Genomic DNA, 11,899 nt, shown 5'->3' with positions numbered 1-11,899 from the left:
TACTACTGTTGACAGATATTAAAAAACTCCAGTTCTCGCTGGGGAATAGACAACCAGCGTAGACCGCGTCTCTGCAGAGCAGTAACATTGCTATAGAAAGTTGTTCCTCATCATTCTCCATTTTGTTTACGTCTGCTTCACCATGAGATCACGGAAAGTGGTCCATTGCTCCCTTTGGCACAATAATCTTAATATCCTGTAGTGTGTGATGAACCTTTATATTCAAATCTTGTAGTGTGTGCATGTTGTGAGATTAGAGAGAAAGAGAATATGTGAAGTTTCTCCTTAATGTGATGTAACTCGATTTCAATATCGGTCAGGATTTTAAAACCCATGTAGTCTGAGCCTTTCTTAAGGCAGTCTTTTTGCTGACAGTGCTTTCTTCTTTTTTTTTTTTGCTTCACTGCAAATAGTCCTGCAACACTACTGCTGCTAAATGCTGCTGCGCATTTAGCATTTCAGGAGCTCTTCCCCCCATCGTGTCCACCTGTAGGCTTTGAGTTCCCTGGGTAGGACGTTTCTTTTCCTCACTCCCCATTCCAGTTTTGCTGACTTCTTCTGGGGAGTGGCACGATCAGAGCCTATATGCCTAATACCAACTCTGTACATAGTGTAATAAATTGCTGCACAAGAGGTGGCTAACAGAAAGCAGTTTTGAGTGCAGTAGTAAATGGAGTTAATGGAAATAGATATTTCAAAAACCAAGTTGTTGTGTAAATGTCAGCTGATGATCTGGGTGACGCTAATGCCTTTGTGTTCCTGAAACTATGCCATAAACCCTTATGTTACAGATCGTTCCCCACGGTTTATTCATTCTTTATTTATATATTTTTTTTCACTGTTTCTCATCCTGTGTCCTCTCAGGCCAGCCAACTTGTTGTTGGACAGGAGCAGTTCTGAGGTTCCCTCGATGGGGACGATGGGTGACTGGATGGATGGAATGAGGACCTTGCCCTGTAAGGAGGCCTTCTCTGGGGTCAGCTACAGCTCCTGTGACACCCTGGCCAAGACCTCCACAGAGTAAGACAACCAAACACACAGACACACACACTAAGCTACTCTGCCTATTCATGTCAGCAGTGTTTACAGGGCCCCAGTACCCGTGGCAGGGCCCAGGAATTTGAAGAGGCTCTTGGTGAAGAACACACACACACACACATACTCTTGTTCTCAGTAAGTAAAGGAAGCTATAGAGCCCTTACTAAAGGTGTCCAGATGAGGGTCATGGTAATCCATAATGACAGGCCTTTAGCCATGCTCTCAATGTTGCAAGTATGACCACAGCAGGAGAAGGTGAGAGCATTAAAAGAGAGAAAGAAAGAGAGGAGAGGAGTGAGTTCCATAAGGGAGAGGGGAAAAGAGAGAAACTATTGAGGGAGAGAATGAAAGGGGAGATTTGACAAGATAAAAGAGGAGAGAGAGGGGAGCCTTGGAAACAGCAAAAAAGGCATAGCTGTCAAATAGGTATGCATGGCACTCTCTTTACTGTGAAGCATTGAAAAACAAAGCAAAGATCAAGCAAAGACTGTCAGAAAATAGTTTGGAACAAAATCCAGAGCACACATTGCAGGACTACAGTATGTTGACCTGTGTAACACTGAACATATGACAAAGTCTGGTTAGTCACTGTTCCACCAATCCCCACCTATTTGTCACTTCTAAAATACATGTTTGTAAAACCTACAACTTCTAAGCGATCCTCCTTTAGACTAACAGTTGAGAGTGCAGCTACTCTGGGAAATTAAAGACAGCTTACTGGTTTTATATAAATGTATATTTGGCAATTTTTTTTTCTCTGTCTTATTTCCCTGCCTTTCTCTCCTTTCTCCCTCCCTCTGTTGGCCTGCTGCTCGTTTAATTGATGTGGAATGTGCCTGGGTAAATAATTGGACATTTCTAATCATTGTGATCAAAGCAGCCATTCACTGTGGTGATGGCAGCAGCGGGGGCTGCTGGGGAGTGGTGGTCAGTGCTGCAGCAGGCAGTAACTCCTGTCAATACCAAAATGGCTGTCATTACCGGTGTTCGGCTTGTTGTTTAATTTTGCAACCTTGTGTTGTATAATGACAGAAAAATTACCTTGATCCTTGATCTTTAATATGTTAGAAAGAAGCAATGTTTGTCCTTCTTAAATTATGATGAATTGTGGCGTGGACAGACTCTGGGAAAAGAGGTCAAATCTTCACCAGATGCAACTTCCCACTTTGGCAGCTATAAGTTTCACTGACTGACTAAAATATAGAAGTTATTATTCTAGAAATACAGCTACAGTTTTAAGAGTGCAACATTTATGGGATAATATTAATAATGAGACTTTTTAATGAGGATTTCTTACTCATTCTTGTTTGTCTCAGAGATACTACACAAAATATGTATTTTTTCTCCTGACATTTCTCATGCCCTTTATTCCATGAATATGTTTAATCAATGAAAAGTTCCCTTCAGTCAACATGTTATTAAACAAAAAAGCTTACACTGCAGACTGCCTAGAAATCCACATTAGGTATTGACAAATACGTCGCAGACAAACTGCAAGGGAGTAACTTCGCTAAAGAAATCCTATTGGTCTATGTTACTTTTTTCGTAGCTAGATGCTAAATTGGATCACTGTAGTATTAATCCACTGAAGGCTGAAGTTAAGGCACCTAAGGCTAGCTCAGCTACAAGGCTAGCAAACTTGGCTGAGACGATGCATTGCTCAATATGGATTGCTCTATTGATCTGTACAGTCTTAATCTAGTCCTTGATATTCAGCACAAGGCTTGGCAATGCTCTGACCTCTGAGGAACAGTAATCATACTTGGCTGCAGTTTGCTGACTCATCTGCCGGAGTAATTGAAGTCCTTTTTTTCAAGACTAGAATGGATTGACTAGGAAATACTGCATCATTTGGACTATTTTCTTCATCTGGATAGAGTGCATGCAAAGTTCATTTCAGGTATTTGACTGAGGAAGTGATGAACTTGACCTAAACTGCTATACAAGCAATCTGAAGTGAGAAAACACTGACATTTTCTTGTACAACCACATATGGTCTAGTACAGTCTACAGGATTCCAGGCCTCAATCAGGACCGGTATATCAAATCCTTCCTGGTACAGGAAAACCTTGTCATACTCTGAACTACCCAGCATCCTCTTTCTTGTGTTCAAGTGTAACTACACTGAAGACAGAATACTCTGCAGAAGTTTTGCTCTGAATGATGGGAATATTTTTAACTGTCTGTGTTTCTTTAAGTGTTTATATTAGTGTGATTAATAATCATACCTCACATATTGTATTATTATTATTATCACTGTGTTCTTGAGATGATTCATGTGGCTTTACTTGCATAAAAAAGGCCCATCTGATTAAAATGAGGAAGATGTTTACACTCATTGCTACTGACCAATACATTTTCTGTATATTTTGAGGTCATACAATGTTTACACTCCCGTGTGTAAACATACATCCATTATGTCCATGGTTCAGAGTATTTTCCTTTCCTGTATCTGTTTTACACTGTATAAGTATGTGATTTAGTTTGATTTTTTTCACAGGTAAAATGTGGTTTAAATACAATTTTAGCGAAAGCACGTATTGATGATGATCAATCAAGTTTAAAGTATTAATGTTGCCGGGCCTGGCTGTGTCTCAGTAGAGTGGTTCTGACGGAGGTCCACGTCACACCGGCCACTTGCCCAGAATGGGAGCCATCCATGGGAATCACCACTCTTTAACGCCCAGCTCCTCTCCGCCTCCTTTGGATGGTGGGTGGAGGACCAAGACCTAAGCCCCGCCTGGGAGCAGTAACCTACTTCTAGAACCACTGATGGGGCTCTCACTTGTCTGGCTTTTAAAGGGATAGTTAGTTATTAGTTAGTTATTACTAAATAGCTGTAAGTTAACTACAAGCTATAACTAATTTAAACATATACAAACACTGTTATAGAGTCTGACACCATAATTATGGAAACCTAGCCACATTGTGGCATACTGATGCTGTTTGTTAGTGCAAAAAAAGGCAAAAACTCCTTTGGTCTTGTTCATTGTAAACAATAAATTGTAAAGTTTACATTTAAATAATTACTTAATTTGAGTTAACTATCCCTTTATATTGTAGCACAGAGTGAAGCAACCTTGTGATTTTTGTCACTCTCAGTTTCTGGCTTGTCAGGACATGTCTAAATGTCTGCTAATTTGACTGCTTTGGAGAAATAAATACTCTTGCTTGCATCTCAATAATACAAACCTTACTGCGTCCATTTTCAAATAACACTAAAATGTCTCAATGGCTGAGAAGTGTATGTTGTAGTAATGCCACCACTTTGGCTTCAACCCCACCGCTTTTACTAATACAATACCATTGTTATTATACTACTAGATGAGCAGAAGCGATGAGTCCTAACATGCACTGTGACTTCTTTTGAACTGTAATATCAATGATGTGTGTAGTGCTCTGTATATAATATGTATTTTAAGGTTATTGGCACTGTATGTCTCAAAAAGGGCTTGATTGTCTAATGGAGCTGACTAACTACTGTGTGTATCTGATGTGAAACTGATGCTGTAGCTCTAAATAGTCTTCCTATACAAATGGTCTTTTCTTACACTTGAATGCATGTAACTAATCTTTTAAGAGCTTCTAATTAACAAGTAAACAGATTTATCTGAATCAGAGTGTAATATCCTACACATGTACCAGTGCTCCTCCTCTCCACAAACCTACCCTGTCAAAGAAATCCAGTTCAGTGCAATGCAGGAAACTAGGTCTTTTATGCCACTGTGGCCTTAGTATGCCACTGTTTCCTCCACTGACAGGGTCATATTAGCAGCTGTCAGTGTAACCCCTTAGGTCCACCTCCCTGTTTGGTAGTGATGGAGAGTGGAGGCAACACCCGAGCCCAGTGGCCTTCTGGGAAATGCAGTCCTTTGTGAATGACAGATGAATTGGAAAGTGAAGGGAACAGCACTGGGAGCATGTCATTAAATGTCACATGGGTGTCACATCCTCCAACTCTAACGCACACTTTCCATCTTTTTTTCTCCCATCTCTCCCTCTGTAACATCTTTCCCCCTGATTGTGTCTTCCCCCACTTCTTTCTCCCGCTCTCTCTCTCTCCCCCCCTCTCCTTCCCAAACCAGGGATCTGAAAAAGGTTGGAGTGACTATCGTAGGACCGCAGAAGAAGATCGTGAGCAGCCTCAAAGCCCTAGATTCCCACACCAAGAATGGCCCAGTACCTGTTTAAAAAAATGAACCCAACAAATAAAAACACCAGAGACCTGTCTGTCGGTGTGGTTGCTAATCACAGTCTAACACGGTGGCTTCATATTTGAACTCGAAACGGATGGAAATGGAGGAAAAATATGATATGATTCAAATGAGGGCTTTCATTGTTTCGTTGAAAGACGATATCAAGTCCTGACAGGGAAAACGGGAAGAGTTCAGTGCAGACCTGCCAGCTAGTTAACTAGCTGACTCTTCAGCCCTCCGTCCCTCCATGCCCAAGTTGAGATGCCTTACAGACAAATAGGGGGGGTAGAGAGCGCAGAATGAAGCCAAGGAGGTCAGTGAGACCTGGGATCCAAACTTGGACTTGGATATAGGGCAAGGACTGGACTAACATAATGCCGGAGCTCTCCAATATTGGCTAAGCTAGATTGCGTTGCCTTCCCTTTACAGTTTAAAGGGGACGGGCATGCTCACAGCCTCCTCCCACCACGCCTGACTTGCAGCCTGTGGAACGAGGCGGTGAAATGGCTGAGATATGCCTTGTGTAGAAGAGCATGGCAGACAGCAGCAGCTCACCCGGATGTGGACCCTTCTTGGACTAATGAGGTGTGAGATTTTGTTGTAACTACCTACATTTACTGTTTCTATCCATGAGAGCTGGTATGGACACACCTAGACGATAACCGAGCCATTTTACTCTGTAGCTCTAACCTATAGCATTTGCATTCAGTAGACATGTCACATAAAAGCAATAATTATGATAATCAGTTAAATAGTCTCATTGTATGGAAACCATGAGTCTGTCACATGTACAATGTATTGAACGCTGTGCTTCGAAGGTACAGGGGCCATAACACACTTCACACACAGAATTTTCTTTATGGTGAGATCTATGTTCTATGTGCTTATGAACATATATTGTACAGTTATAGTGCCGTTCCCTCAACCCAATGCCCTTTGTGTGAAATCTCAGGATGTATATGTCAGTTGTTCTACTTTCTCTAACAAGGGGAAACAGATCGAGAGAATGGAAAAGGAATTGAGAGTGCAGGTTGAGACAGGAGCAAAAGAAAAGGGGAAATTGTAAGACAGAAATATATGAGGAAAAAGAGACATTAAATAAGATGAAGTGGTGTCTTTCAGGCCTGCTTCAGACATTCTTGCTGTGCGGAAAGTGTTTTAAACTAGAATTGAGTTTGTACTTGAGTTTCTTCTTCAGCATCAGGTCAGGTCAGCATCATCAACCCCCGCACACCATCAGGTATCACTTTCTTTTTAAGGAGTGGGATTTGTTCTCTGCGTACGATCAGTTCAACACTGCTGATCTGAGGGGTGTTTTGGTCCACTTGTTTTGGTCTGAATTCATAACTTATTAACAAAAGCATACATTTGCTGTAAAAAAGAACTTTGTTCTAGTATGAAATTAGTTCTTAAATCCTGGTGTGTTTAATGCAAAAAGTAGAGTGCCTCCTGTAGTTGGGTTGGATTATGGTGGGATCACCAAGCAAAAAGCTCCGGTTTTGATTTATTTTTCAAAAAAAAAAAAGGTCTTGGTCTTTTTTCTGTGTTTTCATAAGGGCATGGGGTTTTTAATCACTGCCCTTAACTAACAAGGTGTGAAAATGCCCTGAAAGAGATGCAACACTTCCAATAAATGATTGCTTTCTGAGATAGTATCCTAGTGCATCATATGTCCAGGATGGGATTTCCTAAAGGCACCTTAGAACTTAGATGATCTTTGTACTATGAAGTATAGACTTAAAGATGTCAGTATCCTGCTTTGATGTCACCCAGTTAATCCCTCAGTGCAACATATACCCAGTATTTCTAAACTGGCACTTTGGTACTTTGTGCTGTTGGATGGGTGATATTTAACGACGAGGATGCTATCTTTAAGCTTCTTCCAAGCACTTACTGTAGTACAAAATATTTGAGCACTTTGAATGGAAATGTTATTGCCTTGGCTATAGATTAAGCTTATCTAATGGACAGGGGTGATCTTGGTGCTTTTGGGAAACCCAGCCCTGTTCAGTGTGTCAGTCGGTCCTCTGTTACTTGGTCTACCTGTGGATGCTGCTGTTGCTGCTATGTGTTCTAATTAGCATGTACATAATGTAAACCATCTTAATGATAGCAACTAGCGCTACAGATCCAACTATATGTACATGGCCATCCTTCTTTGTACAAATGTTTGTATGTATAAAAGAATAAATAAAAAATTGTGCAACATTTTTAATTAAAAAAGAGACAAAAACCATCTGTATTATATTTTATCTTATTTTGAATTATATTTGTCTGCTCTGTTTTTTTCTTTTCTACAATAAAAAGGCAATTATGATTACATTATTATTTATTGGTTAACATTATACAGCGCAATGTTGATGTTTTTTTGTAGCATACAGTAAATTATGTGTCAGTGCTGTCTGTGTTTTGGTTTTTGACTTACTTTATAAACCTGGGACATCTGAGAGAGCAATACTGTTATGCACCCTATATCCAGATCCCTCATCTTCTGTCTCAAGACTGACCCGTATGTCTGCGTGAGAGTTTACGTGTGCAAATGTAGATGGCCTTGTCTACTAATGTAAAATGATTTGTAGTGGAAACATTTATATTTTTATAATAAATATTCGCAAAATATTTTCCAAAAAATGGATGATGATAGACCTGCTCCTGTGTTTTTATTTTATCTTGTGATGATGTTGCACACCAAAAAATAAAGTTTAACTGTAAGCGTATGTCCATATGTTTAAAAGATCGCAAGTAAAAGTCAAGCACTCATAACTCAGATGTCATCTTTTTTTTTATTTTACGTTCCTTTGATCAATCTTTTGGCACATCCTGCTTTCTTCAGGATAAAAGCCAGCAATCATCCGACTGACATATATAGTGTACAGGACAGGTGTTTCAAATCACTGAGTTCACAGGGCAATCAACATGACCGGAGAAGGAGTCCATAGAGAGGTCATTCATAACCAAAAAAGGTCTTCACCATGAATGTCCAGACACTAAGAATTGACTATTAATATAGTCCTTACTTCTTATATTCAAATTGAACAATAAGTCTACAAAATAAAATAAATATACATCTGAGTTAAGCATACAGTATTTAAAGTCGAGGAAAGAAAGATCAAAATCCACTCCCAGTAAAAAAAAATGTAATAAGATCAGTAAAGAATAAGGCAAAAATTACAAAATGAAAGAAACTTTCAAGTGCACATATACAGTATAAACAAAATCTATTACATTTATCTTAGTTTAGCTTTTTAGCTTAAGTAAGAGTGTGGTTGAATGCTTACAGACATCTATCCTACTGAACCTTGCCATAGGTGTCTTTGACAGATTTCATCAAAAGACAGAATCCTGCCTTTATGAAAATAACCATGAAATGCCATTTATCTTTCTTCTTTTTTTTACATATGGGATAAAATCTGGACACAATTTAAATTATATTTTTAATTAAACATTAAACATGTGAATTGACCTCATCCTTTCTATGGTGTCCACCCAGACCTAGAATAAAGGTGTGCGTATTACTTCAGTTCTTAAACCTAACCGTACTCTACATTCTACACCATGCTTCACTCTACCTGTCTAGATTGGACTATCAACATTTTGTCCACAAACCCTCCCACATATGTTAACCAGCTTCCACCTAAACCACCTCCGCCTCTGTTTCTAATCCATCTTTGTTCCTCCTGGCCACATTTAATAAAGCATTTTATTTCCGAACACCCATTGTTAAAGTCAATTTGTTGTGTGATTTTAATGTGGAAGACTTGCGTTTTCTCTTCTTTTTTTTTTAAGCTGACTGGGAGGAGATGAGATGTGTCAGACAGGGGAAAGAGTGATGGTCGCTCTGCTCAATGTTGAAAGGCTGACACTATCCAGATGTTCCCAGACAGATGTGCACAGAGAGAAAACAGGACGTTGCCCTCCCTAATTCAGGAAACAATGAACACAGTATGCTTGACAATGCCACCAATTCGGTCTTGTTTTTATCTAAAAAAAACCCCCATGGTACTGAAACGACAGGGGTGATGGGAAAGACAAAAGAAGGGTGGAAGTGAGGGAGGTAGAGAGAGTGAAAGTTAAGGGGAGATGGAGCCATAGACATGAAGATAGAGGGCAGGTGTGCTAGAACTATGATGCATGTGGCAGTTCTGTCCGAGTAGATAAGAACTTTTCCAACAGTGGCACACGATAATGCAGTAACGCAGGAGAAGATTAACCAGCACCATTCATCATCTTGCCTGGCAATGTGCTGTTGAAATTCACTCCCCTAGCTGCTACTGATACAGAAAGTGTGGTTCCACTCGGAGAGTAATGATAATGAGAAAACAAAGTCATGATGTGTAAAATTCATTTCCCATTTTGAACCGGGGTAATATGCAATCATCCAAAATACAGCTCTGCTTTTTCCATATTTTTTGACACTGAGACTGTTTCTACATGGGCTCGGATTTCACCATCACTGACAGTTTTACTAGGACCAGTGTGTCACATTTAGCAGGATCTATTGGTAGAAATGGAATATAATATACAGGTTTTCATTAGTGTGTAATCAAACAGTTTTGTTTTTGTTACCTTATAATGAGACGTTTTTATCTACAGAGTGAGAAGGGTCCTCTTTCATAGAATTCCTGTGTTTCTACAGTAGCCCAGAATGGACAAACCTTATAGATAGGGATTTTAGAGTTTTTTGTGAGTTTCATGGACACCATACAAACACTTGGAAGGATGGCTGAGCTGTATTCAAATGGTTGCAGTTTGCAACTTCACCACTAGATGCCACTGAATTGTACACATTGGTCCTTTAACTTGAATTTTATTTAAGTAAATAACATACCATCAGCATACCAAAGCAAGAAAAAAGAGCGTAAAAAAGATGTTACTCAAGTTTATGCTGATGACAATTTTGTTTGTTTTTTCTGTTTTGAATTGTTGTGTGTGTTTCCTCCATCATGAGTGTGGCTCCATATTTTGAATTAGAATTTTGGCATTTATTTGTTGTTATTTTTAGACAAAGCAGGAAATATAGTTATCATAAGATTCCACAAAATAACTGTAATTCTAGTCAGTTCTTGAAAGTCACTTTTTATTTTCTACTTTCCGTATTTTTTAAAGCATTTCAGTTCACATAGCTGATGAAATGCACTTGATTCTTTTTTTGAGAAAGAGCAGGACAGTGGCCCATATCCCATCCTCCCCATGTAGTGATGTCTCCTAACTTTGAAGCCTGCTCCTTGGCCTCATCCCTCTATCTCCTCCCTCTCTTCCCTCTCGGTTCCTGGTAAAAACTGGCCTCCAGCTGTGTGCAGCTGCTTCGCAGGGCCTGACGCCATGTTGCAAACTCATACTGCTCCGTTCAGCGGCCTGCTGTGAGAATGCCATCCTCGTAAGCTCACTTCCTGGGTTCAAAGTTCACTGATAAAGGACCAGAATGTCATGTGGTAATTATCTTTGTTGCAAACCATGTTTATCTTTCTGCAGCAGGATATTGTGGAGGAATTAGGGCTTTCCCCCTCCAGTGTTGTGCAGAATGTGCAAGAACACACACAAAGAGAGGCATTGCTGACACAAAGAGGATCTTGTAAGTACACATGTACACTGCAGGGAGCACTAAGCTGTCACAATACTCTCCAGTACACACATGTACACGTGCACACATACAAAGATAGATGGATGTTGGTTGTTGGCTTTGTAATGTCTGTGCTCTCTAAGGAACCTAAGCACACACTGACACTTCAATCATTGTATTACCAAAGTAACATACAGTGTTATCATCACAGCACACACACAGGTCCCAGGACTGCAGTGCTCCGACCGATTCTGTCACTTTAACAAATGGTGTCTTCACAAAGGGAAAGTGACGCAGTCATCACAGCCTCCTCACCAGTGGTGGTACGGTGGAGAGACACCTACAACATATTTTGTCTTTTTAAGTGGAAAGTACAGGTAGGTATGTATTTTGATCAAGCTAGACCCCAGGTAAAAACCACTGTCACCAAGGTGTCACAAGTGGGACAAACTAGCAAAGACAATCGTGTTTGTGTTTGCCACAAGTTCATCAGAAGTTTAAAATCACCCTCAGGATTTGTCAACACTAGATTAATAGAATGTTTCTGCATTTCTTGTTGTTTTCTGTTTTTTAGGACTAGCTATTTTCACGTTGGATTGGGTTTTCCCACAGCACAATCCATGTGGGCACATGACAGCACAGTAATCTCATATGCATGAGGTTCTGCAAAGCTAAACAAGGCAGGCAAGACTTTTTACCTTCTATTGTAGCCTGCTGGAACTTCAATAGAGGATGATCAAAAATAAGCACTATATTTATAGTATTAACCCAAATTTGTGGTTTCAGTTATTGTCATGGGTGGGAAATCTAAAAAAGTCTACTGAGCTGTCCAATTAAAGCTCATCAAGGACTTGACCTCGTCACTTCTTCAGTCCACACTTCACATTAAGAAGAGGATATTTAGGTCTCTGAAAAGGCAGGTTAATTGCTTCTGGCTATGCTTAGTCTTTTTTCTATCTGAGGGACAAAGTAATATGGCCACGAAAAGATACAACTTTAGAAAGTACTATAAATAGAACAGAATTGCATAACCAAACAACTTTTCTTTTCATATTGATCCACAATATTCCATGTTAATCAAAGTTGACTTATTACCTTGTTTTAT

At 39.7% G+C, this 11,899-nt stretch overlaps 1 protein-coding gene across 1 annotated transcript in view; it reads left to right on the top strand.

Moving 5' to 3' along the window:
* The window catches only part of epha3 (eph receptor A3), a gene marked incomplete in the record, with an annotated part of 96,882 nt that extends 89,357 nt beyond the window's left edge, over positions 1-7,525 (top strand). Inside the window, 3 exon segments of the mRNA XM_035676056.1 lie at positions 865-1,020; positions 3,640-3,748; positions 5,124-7,525. Coding sequence (XP_035531949.1) covers positions 865-1,020; positions 3,640-3,718 — 235 coding nt within the window.
* Between the last annotated feature and the right edge of the window lie 4,374 nt (positions 7,526-11,899).

This window comes from Morone saxatilis, unplaced genomic scaffold (genome assembly GCF_004916995.1).
Source record: "Morone saxatilis isolate NCDOM2014 unplaced genomic scaffold, NCSU_SB_2.0 Contig5, whole genome shotgun sequence".
Lineage (NCBI taxonomy): Eukaryota > Metazoa > Chordata > Actinopteri > Moronidae > Morone > Morone saxatilis.
This window is presented reverse-complemented; position numbering and strand designations above follow the sequence as displayed.